We start from the raw sequence: 23,504 nt of genomic DNA, 5'->3' as shown, positions 1-23,504 counted from the left end.
AGATGTTTGCACATGCATTTCTAATCTCTATATATCTGATTATTACTAGTTTTGGTCAGTTACTTTCTGAGCTCCTTGGCATCTGAGCATGGATAGAAAGTCATCAGGTAGACGTCAATGGTAATTTTTTCACATCTACTAATTATTAAGGAGCAAATTTTTATGCTTTGAAGAATTATTTTTTTCTCCTTTTTTAAAAATTTAATAACCACGGGGCTGGAGAGATGGCTCAGAGGTTAAGAGCACTGACTGCTCTTGCAGAGGACCCAGGTTCGATTCCCAGCACCCAACATGGCAGCTACGAACTGTCCTTACCTCCAGTTCCAGGGGAATCTGACACCCTCTTCTGACCTCTGTGGCACTGCATGACACAGGTGCACTCTACATGCAGGCAATACACTCATACATATACACATAAAATAAAAATAATAAAATATATTTAAATTTAATAACCACATGATTAGAAGAAGCATTTCATTACAGTTTTAACATATTCAGTAACACACTCCAGAGCAAGGATACATCTCTTTCAAAAGTGGCTGTAAATTTTTAGGTTCACAGTTGAATTTATAAGGTTATACAACATTGAACTCAGTATAAACCCTGTAAGGTATAAAATTGAATGAGTTTTGAACCTTTAAAAAAAGATCTTGCCCTTTACTTCCCTGGGCTGCACAGCCTCCAGTATCCTGGTCCCAGCACCTTCCTTCGGTAAGTCCAGCATGTCCACACCTTGACTCCCCCAGCCTCTTTTATCCTCCCAGCTCCACCTGCAAAGTCTCTCCTCCCACCTGCCTCTGCCTCCCAAGTGCTGGGATTAAAGGCGTGCACCACCACACCTGGCCAGTTTCCTACATTTTCAATACACTCAGATGTTTGCACGTGTGTCTTTAATTTCTATGTATCTGATGATTACTAGTCACAGTCGATTACACTCGGATCCTTAGTACCTGAGTATGGATACAAAGTCGTCAGGTAGATTTCACTGGTAATGTTTATCACCTCTACTATTTAATATGAAGTAAATTTTTATGCTTCCTCCTCAAATATGTCTTTTTTTAAATTTGTTGATTTTTCTGTGTGTATATCATACAGAACATCCCACACAATCTTATTCATCTACATACCCACTTCCCAAATGGGTCCCTCCCATAGCCTCCCCCCTCCCACATACTGGAGCCCACATACTCTGTCATCCCTGTTACTGTCCTCTGTGTTGTTGACACCCCCAGCCATTCTCCAGTGCTTGTCCATCTGCTGAATCTAGTCAGCCTATCTAGAGATCCTTGTTTTAGGAAGATCAGGAGTTCCTCATCTAGCAGCAGTCAGTTGTCAATATTCCTTGCTGGGTTACTGTCTGGGAGTCTCTTGAGTCACCTTGGCCAATAACTCAAAGGAAGGTATCTCCTGTCTGGCATTGTTTCTTGTTACGTAGTCTTTAGCTATACATATGGACTCTTAAAAGTTATATTGATCCCATTAATCTTTGGTTATACGTTCCTTTTGGGTGTTTAAGACCCTACACTTGGCCCAGATAAAACAATTTAGTTTTAAGGTCGTTTGGGGATCTGTTCCTCAGGGGTCACATGGGCTTGGGAGGAGCCCTGGCTCCTTTCTTTTACCAGTTCCATCTATGTGAAGATAAGTCAAAGGTCCTGCTCGACCATGGTTGACTTTGCTTGGAAGCATGGAGGAAATGATTCCTCTGAGTTGACCCTCCTCTTTGTAGACTTGGCACTGGTTCAGGTCCATCTGGCGGGGTCTCCACAGACTCCTTGATCAAGAGGACAGGTGACCCACCACAGTTACAGGACGACCCCTACCTTCTTACCCATAAACAGCCTGTGACTCCTGCCCCTTGTTGCAGGGGATTTCAAAGGTGGTCAGCTCCTTCTTTGGGAGCCTTATCCTGCAGCTTGGCATTGGCCTGCAGCCCGTCTCCCAATCCGGCCCCTTACCCATCCAGGCCAGAGTCCTCCTACCAGACCCCTTGCTTTTTTAAATTTTGTTTATTTTGAGAGAAGATCTTATGTAGCCCAGGCTAGCCTCAAATTTATTATGTAGTTCTGGATGACCTTGAACTACTGATCTTCCTACTTGCATCTCCTGAATCTTGGGATTATAGATTTACATGACCACACCCAATATTAGACCCCTTGATCTTGACCCTTTGGGTCAAGGCCTAATAGAGCCAGTTCTCTGGCTGTGGTCTTGGCCTCTGTTCTTGTTTACCCATCTCTTTGTCTATAAAGTGGGTGTGCTGTGGGATGGAGTCCAACCCTAAACTCCCCTTGGCCTAGGCTCTCCGCTGGCTTCTCATTACTCCACATTTTCTCTCTCTGCAGGTGTGCCCCAGGTTACTATGGCAACCCTAGTCAAGGCCAGCCCTGTCGCAGTGAGTACAGTTGCAGGCTTGGGAAGGTATTGGGTCGGACTGCTTTTCTCTCCAGGTGGCTCTAGGATAGAGCCCTTGTTCCCTTGGGACCCTGGGATGGTGGCTCTGTGCCTCATCTTCTTCCACCTGATACATGGGAGTAGGAAGAGGTCCCACCTATGTCTCAAAAGTAGAGGCAGCAGTCTTCTTAGTGCTGAGTGACAGAGAGGGCTGGGGTGCTTGGTGGTGCATTTGAGGATTCCAGCTGTGCCTTCTCTCCATCTCAGGAGATGGTCAGATGCCGGAAGTGCCAGGCTGTGGCTGTGACCCCCAGGGCAGCATCAGCAGCCAGTGCGATGCCTCTGGTCAGTGCCAATGCAAGGTCAGTTCAAAACCCCGCCTTCCATGAGGCCTAGCTCTACCCACTACTGGCTCCTGGAGCAAAGTCTGGTGGCACCCAGGGGTCTTGGAGCCTAGTGTTGGGTAGGCTGGACTGCCTATAACTCCAGAAATGGTTGAGAAGGCTGGTCTTAGGGACTGCTAGGAAGCAGCAGACCCCCAAAAGTCCCCTCACACATCATTTTGTCTGTCTCCCCCAGGCTCAGGCAGAAGGCCTCACTTGTAGCCACTGCCGGCCCCATCATTTCTACCTGAGTGCTAGCAACCCAGACGGCTGCCTGCCCTGCTTCTGCATGGGTGTCACCCAGCAGTGTACCAGCTCTTCTTATACACGTCACCTGGTAAGAGCCAGTCTGCCCCCTGCAGGTCAAGAGCACTGCCCCACCTGGGTCCTAGCTGCCCAGGATACACCAGATCTCCCAGTCTGTGTTACTCAGCACCAAGCCCAGTGGCTTGATCCCTCTACCAAGACCTCCCCAGGCCTCTGTTACTCCTCACATCAGCTCTGAGCACACTGCATCATCCTCCTGAGATCCTGGGGATGTCGTTTCCCTCCTAGCCTGGTCTCAGCAAGCCCCATGTCCTCCTGTTTTGACATTGTTCTATGCCCTAGCCACCCCTGAGGTGCCTGCTCCATTACCTAGCTAACCCCACCTCTTCTTTCTGTTTCCAGATCTCCACCCGATTTGCCCCTGGGGACTTCCAAGGCTTTGCCCTGGTGAACCCACAGCGAAACAGCCGCTTGACAGGGGGCTTCACCGTGGAACCAGTGCCCGAAGGGGCCCAGCTCTCTTTTGGCAACTTTGCCCACCTCGGCCATGAATCCTTCTACTGGCAGCTGCCAGAGACATACCAGGGAGACAAGGTGGGACATGAGTGGGGCCTGCAACCCCTCCCTGAGTGCCAACTCTAAGCCAGGCCCTTGTCAAGCACAAGGTCAACAGAGACTCAGACACAAGTTCATCTGCCGTGGTCTGCCGTGTGGCTGCCACATCATGAGTGTGTGGCCTTTGGGGTCCAGCAGACCTCAGGCTGCATCTCAGCAGATGTTCACCAGCTGGACACCTGACTTTCCCAGCTCAGAGTCGCTGGGAAGATTGGATCTTGCCTGACGCATACTGGGTGCTCAGCTGGTGATGATTGAACTTTCAGACCAGGTCTCAGGACTTGCACAGTGAGATGGTTTCAGTCATTCCTCTGTGCACTCATCCATGCTGCAGCTGGGTACTGGGTGCTGGTGTGTGTGATTCTCAAGAGGTCATTTTTTACTGAGTTGTGACTACACACTCATTTGTGCATCTTAAGTCACCACTGCATGAACCAGCCAGCCCCACTGCCTTTCTTAACAGAGGAAAATAAAACCAGAGGGGTCAGGGAACTTACTTGAGCCCCACAACTAGTGGGTGGCAATGGTAGGATTCACATCCAGGTCAGAGCTGCCTTTCAAAGCCTGGGCTAGTCAGAAAGGACTTATCTTTTCTACTCTGGAATGAGGCCTACTAAGGAGGCAGTGGTGCCCAGGATGGTGTCATAAGGGGCAGAGCTGAGAGGTGAACTCCAGGGCAGCCTGCCTACATGTGCTCCTCAAACAGTCATGGCCATGGTTTCAGGGGAAGCAGGAGTCAGCATGGGAACCCCTACTGACTGAGGCCAGTGCTCCCACAGCCATACCCCAGTCTGCTCAGGAGTGAGGCCCAGGGGCCTCCTGGTCACTGCTTCTTGGACAGATCCAGGTGGCAGCCCTCTAGCCAGCCCAACTGCTTTCTGGTGTCTTCTTCCTCTCCATTCTTTCTTTCCTGGCATCCCTCAGACCTTTATGTCTCTTCCCCTGGCACTTCTTGGTGCCTCACAGAGGGAGGCATACTTTGCGAGGCTGCGCCGGGCTCACCAGGTATGCCCCTTTGCTGAATGGTGTGAAATGGGAGTACCTTGCATGGTGTGTTCATGGTTTCCCTTAGCCCTGCATAGGAGATGCCCTGTATCCAGGACAAGGGCTGTACTGTCACCATGAGAGCCTAGAGAGGTGTGTGCTACTCTGTGCCCCTCCAGCCACATGGTCTGGTTCTGGTGCCAACAGTTTGAGGTCTGAGGCTAAGAAAACTAACTTAATGCTAACGCTCGTGACTATGCCTGACCCCTCAGTTTCCCCATGTATCGCCTTGCAGGCAGTCATCATTAACCTCCATGCATGTGCCCCTCCAGTAGCCTGGAGTAAGCCTGTGTTCCAGCCACAAAAGGGGGCATGCTCCCTCACCAATTAGTGTGGCCCTCCTACCACCATGTCCATGGGGAGAGACTGTCCCCATGGCTCTAGGTCTGAGCCCTGTGAGGTTGAGCTGGCCTGTGACCTCCATCCATCAGAACCGTACAACCCTCTCAGAGGAGCAGTGGCGGGCAGCTGTGGCAGCAGGGAGGATCCCGGGGCCCACAGAGGTCAGGGGCCGGGCACAGCAGGCATCACAGGTAACTCAGGGCCTGGCAGGGCAGACTGCATCTGGGGCCCTAGGAATCAGTCCTTGAACCAAGACCCTGGCCTTCATGGGCCACCTTCCCCCTGCCTGTCCAGGCCCAGTATGCAGCCCAGCCTTCTCCAGTATTCTACAAACACCATAGAATGGCACAGGCTGGTACTGTGGACAGTCCTCCTTCCCCACAAACTCACACACTACTTGCTGCCAACCTTTGCTGCACAGAATTTTCTGCCTCTCCCTTACTGGGCACCCTTGGCAGGGCTCCTCCCCAGTAGTCTCAGCTCATAGTCAGCTACTTATCCCAGGATCCCCACCTGATGCCTAAGAGTGAGAAGGTGAAGGGCACAAGGATGGAAGAGTCGGGGGCATCAGCACAGGTACATGGGTGAACTACACTGAGGGACTGGCTAGGTAGGGCTAGCACAGCCTGGGGCAAGGTAGAGCCTCATGGGTGTCCTTCTGTACCTCTCCCCTGTCCTCTGTCCTTCCTTTCCTGGTCCCCCAGGTGGATGAGGCCCAGAGGCGGATGGATGCTGAGATCTGGCAGCTCCTCTCCAACTTTGCTGCCCAACCCCCTCCCCCTCCCCATGGGCTCCGCCCTCACCCCCACTCCCAGCCTGCTTCCGCTCTGCGAGCAAGTCATCCCTCCTCCTCCTCCTTCTCTTCCTCCTCCTCCTCCTCTTCCTCCTCCTTCACTTCTCTGTCCCCAGCAGGTTCTCAGGTATGTACCGATCACTCACTGAGGGACCCATCCACTGTGCTTTCTAGTCTACAATCATTTCTGAATCAGGTTGAGATTTCCTGACACTCCCTGGACCATTATTGACCTCAGATGTCCCCTTGATTCCACCATATACCAACTCCATTATAATTATGCTTTTGTTTTGAGACAGTCTCACTGAAGCCTGAGCCGACTTCAAACTCAGGATCCTCCTCCTCAGCCTCTTGAAAGCTGGAATAACTCGGTGCCTGCCTCCTATGTAGACCTTTTTTTTTAAGAAAGTGTCTCCCTATATAGACCATGTTGGCCTTGAACTTGTGTTGATCCTCCTGTCTCTGTCTCTCAAGTGCTTAGATTATAGGCATGCACCACCACATCCAGCTACATTTGTATATGTGAAAGAGAGACAGTTTCATTCAGCCCAGGATGCCTTCAAAATCACTATGTAGCCAAGGATGATCTTGAAGGTCCTCCTGCTTCTACCTCCTGAGTGCTGGGATACTGGGTGTGTGCAACCATGCCATTTATCCCGTATTCAGTATTAAAACCAGGACTTCATGCATGCTAGGCAAACACATCCAACTAAGCTACAGTTCTAGCCCTTTGGCTAAGTTTTTTATTTATGGCCACTAAGTTTTTTAGTGTTTACCAGTATGCCCCATTAATCTTGAGGTCCACCTGAAGGACACACTGGTAAAAACTGACCAAGATCATGCCGACCTGGAGTGTCCTGTCCAGAGAGGAAAGCAGGCAGCCCAGAGAACAGGGTGGACCTATGCTGCCGGGTTGGGGCAGGGGCTCTGGGACCCTGCTGGGGTGTCTGCCCCCGCTCTCACCTCTTGCCCTTCTGTTTTAGTTCTCACTCTCCTACAAAGGCTTCTCTCTGCTTCCCGGGAGCCTCTATTATTGGCAGCTACCCCGAGCCTTCCTGGGGGACAAGGTAACCAGATTGGAATGCTGCAGGTGGTCAAAGAATCTTCAAAGGGTGGGGGATGGGGCAGCCCCTCTCCCTGTGCTTGGTGTGCACTTATTAGGCACTTGCAGAATGCTGTGTTGCCCCTACAGAGGAAGTGTGGTGCTGGCCTCCCAGAACCCTCCATTGGTCTGGATACCAGTCTGCATTCTGTGTATTACTGTCTTTTGTATGTGTGTGTTTATGTTCATGTATGTGCAGGTGTATGCATGTGTACTGGGGTGCATGTACACATGTTTATGTGTGGAGACCAGAGGACTACTTCAAGAGGTGTCATTCAAGAGGCACCATCCCCTTTTTTGAGACAGGGTCTCTCACTGGCCTGGAACTTGCCTAGCAGATGAAGCTGGCTAGAGATCTGCCTCTCTCCTCCTTACCAGTGCTGGGATTACAAGCATGTGCCACCAAATCCAGCTATTTTTTTTAATGTGCTTTTGTTGTTGTTTTGTTTCTGGTTTTTGTGGGTTTTTTTTGTTGTGTTTGTTTTTGTTTTTGTTTTTTGAGATGAGTTTCCGTGTAGCCCCAGCTGGCCTGGAACTCACTATGTAGACCAGGCTGCCCTTGATCTCACAGAGATCTGCCTGCCTCTGCCTTCTGAGTGCTGGGATTAGTGCACACCACCATGCCCAGTTAATGTGGGGTTATTTTTGGGGGGGGGAGAACCTCAAGTTCTCATGTTTGTGAGGCAAGCATATTACCAACTGAGTCATCTCAACAGTCCTGTTGTCACTATCACCCTTCACATTAGTCTTGACAGTGCTCTGGCCTTGCCACCTTGTTCCCCACACGACACAAAGAGCCTCTTCAGAGTGTTATAACGAGGGCTGGGGGTTGAGCTCAGGGGTGGAGCACTTAGGGTTCTGGGTTTGGTCTCTAGCACCAGAAGAAGAAAAAAAGAGACAGAGTTGCATAATATTCCTAAGATTGTTTTCAAAGGCCAGGCAGGCAGGCCTCGGGGAAGTGAAGTGGGGTTATCAGGGTTGGTACGGAAGTAACGGAGAGCTGCATCAACATGTGTTCTCTGTGGGACACTGAGGGTGTTGTTATGTTGTTACATAATCCTCATGGTACCTTCAAAGTCTGATTTCTACTCCTGTGTCCAGATGAGGAAAGTAGGGCTCAGAGAGCTGAAGTGACCCGTCCATGGATATGCAGCTGGCAGAGCTGGCGTCTGAGCCCAAGCCTTTCACACTGTAGTCTTCCTTTCTTCTCATTCCTGTGTGGCATACGCCTTCCACCTCCTAGGAAGCTGGTTCCAGACATGGCTATGAACTCGCTGGCATCCAGTGCAAACAGGAAACCAGTTGTTTCAGTTGTAATCTAGTTATGCCCTTGAGTTCCTTACCACACCCTTAGCTGGTGGATAGCAGCCCCGAGACTTTTGTCACTCTGGGCCTTGGCATGTAGTCAGCAGGTGCTTCATAAGTGCTCACCCACTGAATGAACACATGTAAACCAGTGGAAGTGGCCCCTTTGCTGTGTGATATTCAGCTGGCTGTCTGCCCTGGTGAAGGAGGAGAGAAAGGAAAGTCCAGTGGGCAGAGCTGGGGCCTCATCTGCCAGGATGAAAGCCCTTTGCAAGAAACAAAAACACTCTTCCAGTTATGCCTACAGATACCAAGTCCAGCTGGCTCGTCCACAATAAAGAATGTATTGATTTGTGCAACTGTAGGGTTCAGGCATATCTAGTATCATGCATGGCTGGATCCAGGGGCTCCTTACAGCTTTTTCTCAATTGGCTTTATACAGTACCTTCCCATCTGATGGCTGACGGGAGTTTCTCTGTCCTAGATAAAAGACCATGTGCCCTGGTCCATCCCTAGGTGGGGAGAGGTGCACATGGCCACATCGTGTCTGTGTTTGACTCTACATAACTGTCTGACCCCATCCACAAGAACTGTTGGCGATTGGGCAGACCTGGGTTGCTGTCTATTGCAGAGGAGGAGGGGCCTGCATGTACAGGAAGAGTTATTCTTCAAAGAGACAAGGATATAGTTTACAGACAGTGGGAAATAAATTCTGGGTAAACCAAAAGCCAGCTGCCCAGGAGTCGAGGCCATAGGGTCCCCACAGCCACAGGGTCCCCGCAGCCCCATGCCCTGGGCTGAAAACTTCTGAACCTTGGCAGCCTCCTCATGGGGGGTTACTGTCTGTACCCCAGTCACTCTATGGGAAATGCCTATGCATGAAAAGGGACTTGGAGCTTATTGTCTGGAATTGCCAGGAAGTTGGGGAGGGGGAGGAGGTCTTCATCATGTGTGAGACTGGGGAGGGACTGGTGGAGGAAAGGGCGTTTCCCAGGCAACCACAGGCCAAGCTCTGGTCTCTGGGGTGAGGGTCCAACACAGGAGCCAAAGTCCTCAGGAAGCTTGGTTCCTCACCTGTATATTCTTTCCTCTCTGCAGGTAGCAGCCTATGGTGGGAAGCTGAGGTACACCCTCTCTTACACATCAGGGCCTCAGGGCAGCCCACTCTCTGACCCCGACATCCAGATCACGGTGAGCTTTTATTAGAGTCCAAGGCCTGTGCAGAAGGGAAGGCGGGAGCTGACCAAATATGAGCCTCTTCCCAAGGTCTAGCTGGCCACTTCCCAGGCCTCAGCCTGGCTGCTGGCCATGGGGGCGGTGGGTGCGTACCTGACTCTCAGGCACATAGGCTGAGGGGTGTGGACAGATGGGAGGCCAAGTGGTTGGGAAAGCCCGGAGCTGGCAGGCATCTCCTGTGTCTAGGAGCCCTGAGTGTCCCTTCCAACTTTGCTGATGTCTCTTCAGGGCAACAACATCATGCTGGTAGCCTCCCAGCCAGCACTGCATGGCCCCGAGAGGAGAAGCTACGAGATCATCTTCCGAGAAGTGAGTGGCCCTTGGTCATGCCCCCAGCCCAAGGAAGCCTGACTTTGGTGCCCATCCTCCCCTTAGCAAAGGGTTGCAGGCTGCAAAAGCAGTGGTCCAAGCCCAGGACCTTCACCCACACTTGATGTCCCCCCACCCAGGAGTTCTGGCGGCGGCCGGATGGGCAGCCAGCCACCCGTGAGCACCTGCTCATGGCACTGGCAGATTTGGATGAGCTCCTAGTTCGGGCTACGTTCTCTTCAGTGCCACGGGCAGCCAGTATCAGCACTGTGAGCCTGGAAGTGGCCCAGCCGGGTCCCTCTAGTGGACCCCAAGCTCTTGAGGTGGAGGAGTGCCGCTGTCCCCCAGGCTATGTTGGTTTGTCTTGCCAGGTAAGTAAGTATATGGCTGGCTAAATCCACTCTAGTGCCACAATCTTGTTGGTCAGTAACCATTGCTATAGGCTGTGACTGCTCTCAGACTCAGGTGACCCCTACCCTCCACATTACTGCAGTTATTCCCTCCACAGCCAAGCTACACCTTTAACTAATAAAAGAATTGCCACAGGATAGGTGGCTTACCGAAGACATGCAGCCCGTGAGCGGCAAAAACTAATTTGAGGCCCAGATCTGATGGACTCCAAATTCTAGCACATACTAATCACTAGGAGGCACTCTGCCTCAAGCTTGGGGCATCTCTAGCAATTAGGATACAGCCCATACCCTCAGATTGCACACCGGAGACCAGAAGACCCACACAAACAGAGCAGAGCAGGGACATACCTCAGGTGCACAGTAAGGAATGGGTAGCACTGTAGGTACTGCGATCCACCTGCCTCTGCCTCTCCTGGCCTATCTGTGAGTTCAAGGCCAGCCTGGTCTACGTAGTAAGTTCCAAGCCAGCCAGGGCTACAGGAAGACCCTGAGACCCTGTCTCAAAAAAAAAAAAAACTTGACCAACTGAATGTTCATCTCAGGTGTCACCCCAGGACCCACATGGTGGGAGGAAAGTTGCCCTCTGACCTCCACACTTGTGCTGTGGCACATACACATATGGGGGTGAAATTGAGATGCCTGATATTGACCTCTGGCCTCCACATGCATGTATACATACATACATACATACATACACACACACACACACACACACACACACACACACCCCACACCCAATGGGGGGGGAGGGAGGGAGGGAGGGAGGGAGGAACATCAGGGGTCCCAACCTTCCCTAGTCTCCCCAGCCTGCTTCTCCATAGCTGTGAAGTTTTTCCATAGAGACCTTTCCCACCAGAACTTTCAGGAACAAGGGTCTGAGATGAAACAATTTCCCATTCTGGGTGCACTCCTGTTAACACTAAGCTCACACACTACTGGGCATACCAAGCTCTACCTGCTTCTGGAGCTATGGGAGATGGGAGTGAAGATGAGAGGTGGACAGACGGCTGAGAGAGGTTGCAGTTGGAGGCTGACCTGGGATGCCCCATTAAAGAGCCGCAGGAGAGCCAGCAGACTCAGCCTCCTGTCCTAAACACAGCTTTGTGGGAATCGGAGACCAATGTTTCTCTGTCCCTCAGGACTGCGCCTCAGGGTATACGCGCACTGGGAGTGGGCTCTACCTTGGTCACTGTGAGTTGTGTGAATGCAACGGCCACTCGGACCTGTGTCACCCGGAGACTGGTGCCTGCTCGGTAAGATGCAAGCAGGGCTAGGCCAGGGGTGAGCTGCTGGGCTGAGTGCGGAATGGGGAAGGGTCTCATTGGTAAGGTGGGCGAGTTCACAAGAAACAACGCCCAGGCCAGTGGACCATGTAGACATGGTGGGGAGGCTGAACTACGGACTGCCATCCTTCTTTGTAAAGAAAGTGGTGGCTCTGTGCTCGTCATTATTCCTTTCTTTTTTTAGATGCATTTATTTTTATTTTATGTATATGAATGTTTTGCCTGCATGTGTATATGTATACCACATGTGTGGAAGAGACCAGAAGAGAGTGTCAGATTCCCTAAAACTGGGCTTACAGATGATTATGAACTGCCCTGTGGGTGCTTGAACCAAACCTAGGTCCTCTGCAAGAGCAACAAGTGCTCTACCTCTGAGCCATCTTTCTTCATTTCTTCTACCAAATAGCAGGTGTTATCTGTCAAAGGCAGATTATAGTTCTTGTCGTATTTTTATTTTTATTTTGTGGTGCTGCGAATCAAGCCCATGACCTTGTGCAAATATTTAAATTTTTCTATACACTTCTCAGAGTTGTGTGTATATGGCCTCCTGGATGCATGGTCAGGGCATAGGTGGTTAACAGAGCCCTAAACAACACACTATGTTAATACCACACACATGACTCTCTTTGGAGGAGACTCTACACCTCCCATACACACTATACATGTTTTTACCATGAGCCTTTATCTTCAAGGCTCTGTGCCCAAATTGCTTTCTTTTACTGTCACAGGTTTTTAACAGAAAAATGTAAAAAATATGATCAGTGTTGTCCTTTTGATGGCCATCTGGGTGGTGGGGTGAAGATATATATTATATGTATTTTTTTTCCTGAGTCAAACTCACTATGTAGCCATAGATGACCTTGAACTCCTGATCCTCCTGCTTCCACCTCCCAAGTAGTGAGTGGGATTATAGGTTTTCACCACCACACTCAACTCTGGATATACTTTTTTGGTTTTGTTTTTGGAGACAGAATCTCACTATGTAGCCCTGACTAGCCTGGAACTCAGTATGTAAACTGGGCTAGCCTCGATCTCAGAGATCTGCCACATAGTGAGAGCTTGTCTCAACAAAAAAAAAAAGTCCACAGATCAAGTGATTAAATCAAGGGGTTGCTACACTGAAGGCCTTTGGTCAGTTTGGCTTCATTGCTGGTGTCTGACACCCTTGTACCCCACAGCAATGTCAGCACAACACTGCCGGAGAGTTCTGTGAGCTGTGTGCGCCTGGTTACCATGGAGATGCTACAGCCGGGACGCCTGAGGACTGCCAGCCCTGTGCCTGCCCTCTGACCAACCCAGAGAACATGTGGGTGCCCTTACCCAAATCCAAGGGTGAACTCCCACTGGAAGGTGGGAGGTAGGATGGGGAGGGGACTCCAATGACCTAATATTTGTCTCCCCTTTCCCCAGGTTCTCCCGCACCTGTGAGAGCCTGGGAGCTGGGGGGTACCGCTGCACTGCCTGCGAACCCGGCTACACCGGCCAGTACTGCGAGCAGTAAGTTTGCAGACAGGATGGGGGAAGGGAGGAGGTGAACGATAACAACCAAGTGGGAGCCCTGAATGGTGTGGCTCAGGAAAGGCTCTACTAGGATCATGTCTTTTCCCTGCCCAGAACCCTTCTAGACTCATGGTGTACAAGCAGGCTCATCCCACGTCACATACCAGCGAGGCCAAACTCCTTGAATGATATGGGTTTTTTGCTTTGCTCTTGTTTGTTATGACACAGAGTCTCACTATGTAGCCCAGGTTGACCTTAAACTCACTATGTAGCCCAAGTAGCCTCCTCCTCTACCCTGCTCTCCAGTGTTGGGATTTCAGGTGTGTGCCACCATGTCTGGTAGCTTCTTGAATTCTTAGTGTTCAGATCTTGATGTGCTCTTCCTTGTGTATAATTTTACCCCCCAAACCCTCCCCTTTCTGGCCAACTCCCATTTGGTCTTCAAGATTCAACCCCATGTAACCATTCCATACTTTTTTGGGGAATGGGCAGGTTGAGACAGGACCTCATGATACAGCCTAAGCTGGCTTCCAACTTTGTATAGTCTAGGCTGGCCTGAAACCTCACTCTTCCTGCCTCAGCCTCCCAAGTGCTGTGATGACAGATATGGGCCTCCATGCCTGGCTTGCCATGTTTTTATTGAGCATCTACTGTATGCTATGCCATGTGCTGAGGCATTAGGGGATAAAGTGGTAGACAGATTCTGTGTCAGCCCTACAGAGTCTGCAACCTGAAAAAATGAACATGAGATATGTGTTTCCAAAGATGACCAATTTTCTGGAAGGAGCATGCAGCCTGCTCTAGGGACCTGGAGAGGCATACACACCCCCAACCTCCCAGAAACCTCTCTGACCTCAGTTCTGGATTAACACTCCTCTCAGGGTCCCTGTGGCCCTCGTGCCCTTCTCTCGCTCTTGTTTTCCATAGCATTTCCATGCTGAGTTTCCAGCTAGTCCACAAGACCAGAGCCCTCACCATGTTCCTTGTAGCTCCACACCGAGGCCAGTGACCAGCAAATAGTAGCCAAATAAGCATTTCTTTGGATGAGTGCTTCTCTGGAGAATAGCAGGCTTATCTCCTTCATTCCCCTACCTGCTAGCAACTCCCTTATACTCTCTTGTCTCAGTTCACTGAGGCCCAGTGTTGGGGCCTCTCAGGTCCCCAGAGCCCTTCTAGAGCCATGAGCTTTCTCCTCATCCCACTGGGGAGTTGGCTTCCCAAATTTACCATGAGGCACTGAGTCCCTTGGGGTTTACAGAGCTGGTTCCTGTTCCTCCTGACAGGTGTGCTTCAGGCTACTCGGGTAACCCCAACGTGCAAGGAGGCCAGTGTTTGCCACAGAAGGGAGACCAGGACACGGGTGAGGGATACGGGGCTGAGGTTGGGCATCTGAGGCTTTGGGAGAGCAGTATCTGAGATACTTGCTGCATGCTGGAGCCCTCCTGGCTAAATGGCTTCTTTTCCCACTCCAGCAGAGGGAGCCTCGCTGGTGGTCCAGGTCCATCCCTCTCGGAGTGTGGTTCCCCAAGGTGGCTCGCACTCCCTACGGTGCCAGGTCAGTGGAACTCCACCCCACTACTTCTACTGGTCCCGAGAGGATGGGCGACCCATGCCCAGCAGCGCTCAGCAGCGACATCAAGGTACGCACAGCCCCAGACTTCTCTACTGTGTGTCAGCCCTATCCCATGCACACTGGGACATGTGGAGCTGGTCCCTGACAAGCCCCTCCTATCACCAGGCTCTGAGCTCCACTTCCCTAGTGTGCAGCCCTCTGATGCTGGTGTCTACATCTGTACCTGCCGGAACTTGCATCATACCAGCAATAGCCGGGCTGAGCTGCTAGTCACTGGTGAGTCTCTGCTTCTCTGTCCCTACCAGTACCTCTTCTAGGCTGGGATATGGAGTAGTTACCTGCCTGGAGGCCTCGTGGAGATGGGAGACGTGATGGATTCAAACCTATTTCAGAGAGAAAATCCACAGGACACATTGTGATCCATGAGGATGAGGGGCAAGGATGCTGCCTGGGATCTGGGTGCCTTTTACCAAGATGAGGAAGGCTCCAGCTAGAAAGTGCTTTTATTTAGCATCCCACACTGCAAAGCAGAGTCTGTGATAGGACTGAGGAGAGGAGGTGGGAGGGAACAGGGAAGAGAAAGCATCCAATAGCAAGGATGTCATCGAGTGACTGGCCACCATACGCAGCTTTTGCTGAATGACTTAATGTGACCAAGGAAATTGGGAACCTCAGAGTCACCCAGCCCTGGTCTGTGAACACCAGCTGCTCTTGGCCATTGGCTGAGGCATGTTCCAGAAGCAGTACTTTCTCTGTGCTTCTCTCTAACCATATGCACGTGCACAGTTGGCACCTCATGCTGAGAAACTTACAGCATCTAGTAGGAGTCAGACGGGGGCACTGGAGTGACTGGGTAAGGGCACATGGTATGGCACTGGCAGCTCATGCTGCCAATGAGAAGGAGGAGTCTCAGGCATGCTTTGGACTTGGGGAGGTTTGAGGTATTAGGAGAAATACCCAGATGGGCTTGTTGGTCAGACTCTTAGATATGAGGCTGAGCTTGGGAAAGAAGGCCTTTGGGAGAACTGGATTCGGGAGTTTTTTGTACTGTGATGGTGTGGAAAGCTGAGGCAGGATAAACCCACCCCCGGGGAGTATGCCTACAGGAGAGGGCCCAGGCCAGTGCCTGAAGGAGCTCCAAGGCTAAACTGTCAAGCTGGAAAGGAAGAGCAGGGAGTCAGAGGAATAGACAGTGAGATGGGAGGAACTGAGGGAGGGGAGGGGTGTCCAGAAATGAGCAGGGGCAAGGGCTTCTGGGAGACCAGCTCACCTACTATCACCACTAGGTAGAGAAATGACCTGGGAGGTCAAGTTTGACAAGATGGTTGACAGTGGAGAAGAAAGCAGAAGCTCAATGGGAGTGAAGCGGAGTAGACGCAAGGGGCATACGGGAGCTCTTCCAAGGGCCTTGGCTCTGAAAACAGTGTAGTGTCTCATACCTGTGATGCTAGCACTCAGGAGGCTGAGGTAGGAGTGTCACAAGGTAGAGGCCAGCTTGGGCTAGGTAGCAAGACCCTGTCTAGAAAAAATAAGGTTTTGGCTCTGAAGAGAAGTCAACCAATTTGGTAGTATCTGGTAAAGCATGAGGCTAAAGTAGCCATTTTCAGACATGGAAAATTCTAGAACATGTTGGTCTGTGACGCCAATGGCAGGAAGAAGAGACTGATGTAGCATAAGAAAGAGGATGTCCTCTGAAGGGGTCTGGTGCTCTGAACTGCAGGGTGGGATGGGGCAAAGACCCGGGAGGTATGTGGGGGCATGGATTGGGGATTTGGGAAGATGAAGATGGGAACGTGCCTGACTGGAGTTTCTGTTTTCTCGTAGAGTGTGAGTTGAAGCCATAGGCTGTGAGATGGAAGCGTGGGTAGGGAGGGTACGGGAGATGGGAGGAGGCGAGAAATTGTTGTCTGGAAACTGGAAACAGATGGAGAAGCCAGTTGCAGTGAAATGAGAAGTGTTAAGAGCTCATTTGTGGCCTGGGATGATGCACTGGGGCCAGAATGCTCCCACTAACCACACTGCACGTGCATGGCAGGCTTCTCGGTGCCAGCAGCAAGAGACATGGGTGGTGGGGTTCAGCCAGGAAGCCGCAGGGAGGTACCAGGGAGTGGAATGCCATCCCACCTGGACTTCAAAGGGAGAGATGTCCAGGAGGTGGGCTGGGCATGTGCCTCAGTTGGTGGCGGGCTTACCTAGTATGCATGAAGCTCCAGATTGGATCCCAAGCATCATGTGAAAATCAGGTAGGGGAGTGGGTGCATACCTGTAATCCCAGCACTCGGGAAGCAGAGGCAAGAGAATCAGGAATTTAAGGTCATCCTTTGCTATATAAGGAGTTTGAGGCCAGCTTGGGATATATAAGACCTTGGGGAGAGAGAGTTGGGGGAGGATGTGACACAAAAATAGAACACAGAGCCAGGCATGGTGGCGCATGCCTTTAGTTCCAGCACTCAGGAGGCAGAGGCAGGAGGATCTCTTGTGAGTTCAAGGCCAGCCTAGTCTACACAGGGAGTACCAAGCCAGCTGGGGCTATAGGGAGACCTTTTCTCAAAAAGACTGAAAAAAAAAAAAAAAGAAAACACAGAATGGGGCCACTCACTGGGGGCTTCCCATCCACAGAAGCTCCTAGCAAACCCATCATAGTGACGGTGGAGGAGCAGCGGAGCCAGAGCGTGCGCCCTGGAGCTGACGTCACCTTCATCTGCACAGCCAAGAGCAAGGTGGGCAGGCAGGCAGGGGGTGGAAAAGTCTGTCTTCTAGGTTCCCTGAACCCATGCATGCCTCTTACCCAACCCTGCACTGCAGTCTCCCGCCTATACCCTGGTGTGGACCCGCCTACACAATGGAAAGCTGCCCTCACGTGCCATGGACTTCAACGGCATCCTGACCATTCGGAACGTGCAGCCAAGTGATGCAGGAACCTATGTGTGTACTGGCTCCAACATGTTCGCCATGGACCAGGGCACAGCCACACTCCACGTGCAGGGTATGCCTTGTTGTGACCTGAGTGGCCCCAGGGTTCTCCCTACACACCCACTAGGGCTATGGGCTATTTCTAATGCATGAATTGTTTCTGAGCAACTGTTGCATTTGAGACTCAGGTCTAGGCTCTAAAAAAGCAGGGCACAGGACAAACAAGTTCTTGTTCCTCCTGAAGTGTGTGTTCTAGTTGAGGTGACTCTAGTGAGGGAACAGAAATAAGATACTTTCGAATGGTGATGAGTGCTAGGGACGAGAGTGACCAGTGCAGAGAGCAAGAAGTGAAGGGGATCTGGGTGTGGTGGTGCAGACCTGTAATCACAGCACTCAGGAGGTTGAGGCAGGAGGACCTTGAGTTCATATCATGACTGGTATGGACTACATATTGGGAAAAAAAAAAAGGAGAAATAGACTGGGTACTGTGGCTGCCTCAAGGAACCACCTCTCTAAGGAGTGCCATCTAGGTAGAGATCTGAAGAAGGTACTGAGTCAGTTTAGAGAGCTGAACAGCACAGCACTGTTATTGGCAGAACCTGCTGCATGTGCAACAGCCCTGAGGCAGGAGCATGTCTGTGAATTTGAGGGGCAGTAAGGCCAACCTGGCTGGAGTTGGAGGAGGAAGGGTAGATAGGAACTTGAAGTTCCTGTTTGGTAAAAACAGGCAATTTATGGGTTGGTCAGAGTTGGGAGTTTAGTCAGGGGAAGGCTGGAGAAATGCCTCAGGGGTTAAAGGTATTGCTGCTCTTTCAGACTACCTGAGTTCAATTCCCAACACTCATGTTAGATAGCTTACAACCTCCTGTAACTCCAGCTCCAGGGTATCTGTGCCCTCTTCTGCCCTATGAGGGTACCTGCCATGCACTCGTGCTTGTACACACATACTAAAATAAATACATATTTTTTTAAATCATGGGAAGCTGGGCATGGTGGCACACACCTTTAATCCCAGCACTCAGGAGGCAGAGGCGGGCTGATCTCTGTGATATCAAGGCCTACCCAATCTACATAGTGAGTTCCAGGCCAGCTGAGGCTACAGAGACCTTGTCTCAAAACAAAAAACAAAAACAAAACAAAAGTCATAGGAACTAGACATGGTGGCACATGCCACTAATCCTAACAGTTGGGAGACTGAGGCAGAAGGATTGTGAGTTCAAGGAGTCTGAACAACATTGTGAAACCCTTACTGGGAGAAAGAGAAGAACTGAGGGATTGGACGTACAGATGGAAGGTGGGAAGGAAAGGAGCAATGGGCAGGTCTTAGGTAGGGAAGCAGCAAGATGCTACTGGTATTTTCAAAGCTCTGTCTGGTTACTGTATGGACAAATGGCTGTTCAGAGCTAGGGTAGCAGCAGAAGGTGACAAAGCGGCTGTAGTTGTGAGTTGGACCCTGACCACATTTCCTTGTTCCTCCCTTGTCAGTCTCAGGCACTTCAACTGCTCCTGTGGTCTCCATCCACCCACCACAGCTCACCGTGCAGCCTGGGCAGTTGGCTGAGTTCCGCTGCAGTGCTACAGGGAACCCCACACCCACCCTGGAGTGGACAGGTAAGGACACAGCAATAGAGACACTCAGCCTCCAGCTCTTCTGGATGTGGAGGACAGGAGCAGGACTCAGCTAGTCCCATGGGGTACTGATCTCATGTCTCTACACCAGGGGGTCCTGGCGGCCAGCTCCCTCAGAAGGCTCAGATTCTTGGTGGCATCTTGCGCCTGCCAGCGGTTGAACCCTCAGATCAGGGCCAGTACCTGTGCCGTGCCCTCAGCAGTGCTGGGCAGCAAGTGGCCAGGGCTATGCTCCAGGTGCATGGTAAGGTGGCAGGGTCGAGGTGGGGGAGGGGCTGGGAGTGGCCCAGAGAGGTGTCCTCATGGAGTTCTGTCTACAGGGGGTAGTGGGCCCAGGGTCCAGGTGAGTCCTGAGAGAACACAGGTGCATGAGGGCCGCACCGTCAGGCTGTACTGTAGAGCTTCAGGTGTGCCCAGTGCCAGCATCACCTGGAAGAAGGAGGCGGGCAGTCTGCCCCCACAGGTGAGTTGATGTGAAGCTCAGTAGAGGTCCAGCACTTCCCACCTGCCCCTCCATTCCTCCTCTCTCCTTAGGCTCCTTATACTTCAACTCATTCCCTGCACCCCAACAAGTCTCCCTGACAGTCCATTTCCTTTTCACTGCCCTATCCTATGCACCCCCCAAATTTAATGGTCCTTGGAGCCCCACTGGGCCTTGATTTGGTGCCTGTTCCTCCCCAGTCTGCCCTGTTTATACCTCTTTGCCCTGACCAAACACCTTTCCCTCCCCCTTCCTGAGCTCTGTCTCCATGTGGCAGGCCCGGTCAGAGAACATGGACATCCCCACACTGGTCATCCCAGCCATCACGCCTGCCGATGCTGGTTTCTACCTCTGTGTGGCCACTAGCCCCACAGGCACCGCCCAGGCCCGCATTCAGGTGGTGGTACTCTCAGGTAAGGGGCCTCTGGGGCTGAGGACATGGGGAGGATGAGCCAGGACTCCCTAAAGTGTACTTACAATACTGTGACTGCAGCCTCAGGTGCTAGCTCATTGCCAGTCAGGATCGAGTCCTCATCACCATCTGTGACTGAAGGGCAGACACTTGATCTCAACTGTGCAGTGATGGGGCTGACGTATACCCAGATCACATGGTACAAGCGAGGGGGCAATCTGCCTCCCCATGCCCAGGTAGGAGGTTTTCCCAGCCTGGGGGAGAGTCTAGGGGGCAAGAGCTCTGGCTAGGGGTGTCCTATGTGCAGGGGGCATGCCTTCTGCTTCCCAGCACTCCCATGCTACAGGACCAGGGCAGTTCCATCCTTCCCAGCTCCTAGCCTGGCATGTATGGCTCAGAGTGCAGAGCCTGGGATTTGGATGACTGAACCACCGAGGCCTTGAGGAATCGGTGACCACAGCCCCATCCTTCACATACATCTGTCCCACCTGGTCCAGGTCCACGGCTCCCGGCTACGGCTACCCCAAGTCTCACCAGCAGATTCTGGAGAATATGTGTGCCGAGTGGAGAGTGACTTGGGACCCAAGGAAGCTTCCATTGTGGTCTCTGTTCTCCACAGCACCCACTTGGGCCCCAGCTACACCCCAGGTGAGGTGCCAGTGGGGCTGGGAGAAGCAGGGCTGTAGGCTCTTCCAGTTTCAGGGAAAGGTGCTTGTGTCTCTCCAGGGCCATTAGGACACAGAGGTGTCCTGTGTGACTCTCTGCCACTGGTTCTGGGAGCCAGAGGGCTGGGAATGTGGTGAATGTTTCTCCATCCAGCTTACCTCAGGCCCTAGTGAGAGTACTACTTCGGAATCTTACAGTAAATAGCAATGTCACTGGCCACACTGAGCCAGGAGTTAGGGTGACCTGAGTTCAAATCCTGACCGTGTCCTTTATCATCTTTGAACTAGTTCTTTAACCTCTAGGGACCTCAATTTCCTTGTCCCAGATCATACCATTTGTAGGTTACTTGTTGGTTGTGAGTGTGATTTGAACACCTACTAAGTGAGAGTATGCTTAGGTTAGATGAGGCCAGTGGAGAGTGTAGGGAGACTAGGGTAGTGCTCTGGGAAGGGAGCGGCATCATTACTATGCACCCTCATGCCCAGCCTGCCAGAGAAATCCCTTGAGTGTCTGCAGCCTGTCACCTCGAGGTCCTGAGGGCAGATAGGCCCGGAGCTGGAGGTGTGGAAGGAAGGGGCTCTCTCAACTGGTCATGCCAAGGCAGAACGACTGTTCCAGTCCTTGAAAGACTCCCATCAGTCCTTCTGAGTGAAGCCCTGTGCCAAGGCTGTCAGTGAGGTTCAAGGATGGACCTCTAACCAGCCTCTCTGTGCTCAGCTACTGGCGGCACTCCACCCATCCGCATTGAGTCTTCCTCCTCCCATGTGGCCGAGGGACAAACCCTGGATCTAAACTGTGTGGTGCCTGGACAGGCCAAAGTGACATGGCGCAAGCGTGGAGGCAGCCTTCCTACCCGACACCAGGTAGAGCCGCTCCCAGGGCCAGCCTGCTAGAGGGGATGGATGGCTAGGGGCACTTGGGCCCTGCACAACCCCCAACTCATCCCATCCACACAGACCCACGGCCCCCTGCTGAGACTACACCAAGTATCCCCTGCTGACTCGGGCGAGTACGTGTGCCATGTGGTCCTTGGCTCTGAACACATAGAGACCTCTGTCCTGGTCACCATTGAACCTTCTGGCTCCATCCCTGGTGAGTGGATCCCAGTGACACAGAAAGATGCAAGAGGCTGAAACCTTCTAGGAAACGAGGTTCACGTGACTCCTGTACTAGCTAGGGCCAGAGGCCATTCAAGCTCTGGCTGCAGGGCCCTACCCTGAGTTACCTGCACCATCTCGTCTCACTGTCCTTGGCCTCGTCACTCCCTTGTTTCTGCTCCTGCTTCCCTTTCCTCCCTCCTAGCCTCACTGCCTCATCTCTGGTTCTCTTCCTCCCTGCTGTGAGGTTCTGCCCTACGTCCTCTAACAGGGTTACTGAGCTGAGGGTTTCAAGGCAGGGTCACCAAACCCCGGAGACAGGGGCTGGCCCCAGATCACAGGGCTAAGCCAGCTGCAGGTGAGCAGTTCTTGCCCTGTCTCCTGGAGAGCATCCACTACCCTCCCCCTATCCCCACAGCCCCAGGACCCATCCCACCTGTCAGAATTGAGTCTTCATCCTCCACGGTGGCTGAAGGGCAGACACTGGATCTCAACTGCATGGTGGCAGGGCAGGCCCACTCACAGGTCACATGGTATAAGCGTGGTGGCAGTCTTCCCGCCCGGCACCAGGTACTTGGCTCCTGGCATCCATCAGGGGCCATGGGTGGTGGGCTATAGGGGTCACTGGCTGGGGGACAAGTATGGGGCCCCTGCTGGACTCTCGGAAGGCCTCTTACAGCCCTGTCATGGCTGCCCAGGTCCGTGGCTCCCGCCTATACATCTTCCAGGCCTCCCCAGTGGACGCGGGAGAGTATGTCTGTCAGGCAGGCAGTGGCCAGGAGGCCACCATCACAGTTACAGTCACAGGCACCCAGGGGGCCAACTTTGCCTATCGTAAGTGGAGCACTGGGCTGGACTGTAATGTGAAAGGAGGAGAGGCTGGGAAGGCCTTGGAGAACCTGTGTAACCATGGCCTCTTATCCCCCAGCCCCAGGTAACACCTCACCCATCCGCATTGAGCCCTCTTCCTCCCACGTGGCCGAGGGGCAGACCCTAGATTTGAATTGTGTGGTTCAGGGACAGGCCCACGTCCAGGTCTCATGGCACAAGCGTGGGGGCAGCCTGCCTGCCCGGCACCAGGTAGAGGGCAGGGGGCAAACGGGTCAAGAAGAGTGGGTTCTGGGTGGTGGAGAGGACTGGAAGCTTGGGCCCCATTTGCACAAGTGTGTCCTGCAGTGGTTAGACCCAAGATCTAGATCAGGCCAGCCTAGGTGTCAATCCTGTTCTGCCACGTCCTGGCTTACCACCTTAGGGGAGTTGTTCAGCCTTCCTGTGCTGTAGTTTCAGTGTCTGTAAGATGGTAGGAGTCTCTGTTTTGAGAGTTGTTGCAGGATCAGGTTCAGTGGCATATTCTCAGAGCACTGAGAGGCAATCCTGAGCTGTTGTCATCACAGTTGTCAGCTAGTGTCCTGCGTTACGGCTTAGATCCCACTGACCGCAGCATGCAGTGTTTTATGTGCCTCTGAGGAAAAAAGTATTGGTAATGGTCAGAGTGACTGCCGGACAGGGTCTTAACTTTAGCAATGTGTGCCTCTGCACTAGTGCAATTTGGGAAGGTTCACACCCAAGGCTCCTCTCACTCAGCCCCCACTCCTAGGACAAGAACAGGGCTCACCCAGACCTGGCAGCCAAGCCCTGGGGCAGCAGTTTGCAGGTTATGGGTGCTGTGTTAGGGTCCTGACTCCCCCTGACTCCTCCCTCTTTTGACCAGACCCATGGCTCCTTGCTGCGGCTGTACCAGGTGTCC

At 52.3% G+C, this 23,504-nt stretch overlaps 1 protein-coding gene across 1 annotated transcript in view; it reads left to right on the top strand.

Moving 5' to 3' along the window:
- The window catches only part of Hspg2 (heparan sulfate proteoglycan 2), a gene marked incomplete at its 3' end in the record, with an annotated part of 83,857 nt that extends 60,359 nt beyond the window's left edge, over positions 1-23,498 (top strand). The window contains exons 31-57 of the mRNA XM_017802049.1: positions 2,346-2,395; positions 2,662-2,756; positions 2,974-3,114; positions 3,447-3,638; positions 9,344-9,436; positions 9,710-9,790; positions 9,931-10,161; positions 11,343-11,456; positions 12,665-12,792; positions 12,897-12,983; positions 14,270-14,346; positions 14,459-14,626; positions 14,725-14,835; positions 17,179-17,279; positions 17,365-17,545; positions 18,958-19,083; positions 19,193-19,345; positions 19,422-19,564; positions 19,860-19,995; positions 20,076-20,230; positions 20,492-20,642; positions 21,378-21,523; positions 21,617-21,752; positions 22,176-22,327; positions 22,456-22,591; positions 22,686-22,837; positions 23,469-23,498. Coding sequence (XP_017657538.1) covers positions 2,346-2,395; positions 2,662-2,756; positions 2,974-3,114; positions 3,447-3,638; positions 9,344-9,436; positions 9,710-9,790; positions 9,931-10,161; positions 11,343-11,456; positions 12,665-12,792; positions 12,897-12,983; positions 14,270-14,346; positions 14,459-14,626; positions 14,725-14,835; positions 17,179-17,279; positions 17,365-17,545; positions 18,958-19,083; positions 19,193-19,345; positions 19,422-19,564; positions 19,860-19,995; positions 20,076-20,230; positions 20,492-20,642; positions 21,378-21,523; positions 21,617-21,752; positions 22,176-22,327; positions 22,456-22,591; positions 22,686-22,837; positions 23,469-23,498 — 3,466 coding nt within the window. The remainder of the gene's footprint in view (positions 1-2,345; positions 2,396-2,661; positions 2,757-2,973; positions 3,115-3,446; positions 3,639-9,343; positions 9,437-9,709; positions 9,791-9,930; positions 10,162-11,342; positions 11,457-12,664; positions 12,793-12,896; positions 12,984-14,269; positions 14,347-14,458; positions 14,627-14,724; positions 14,836-17,178; positions 17,280-17,364; positions 17,546-18,957; positions 19,084-19,192; positions 19,346-19,421; positions 19,565-19,859; positions 19,996-20,075; positions 20,231-20,491; positions 20,643-21,377; positions 21,524-21,616; positions 21,753-22,175; positions 22,328-22,455; positions 22,592-22,685; positions 22,838-23,468) is intronic.
- Between the last annotated feature and the right edge of the window lie 6 nt (positions 23,499-23,504).

This window comes from Nannospalax galili, unplaced genomic scaffold, assembly GCF_000622305.1.
Source record: "Nannospalax galili isolate Female #2095 unplaced genomic scaffold, S.galili_v1.0 scaffold184, whole genome shotgun sequence".
Classification (NCBI taxonomy): Eukaryota; Metazoa; Chordata; class Mammalia; order Rodentia; family Spalacidae; genus Nannospalax; species Nannospalax galili.
Note: the sequence above shows the minus strand (reverse complement) of the source record. Positions and strands in the feature narration are given on the sequence as shown.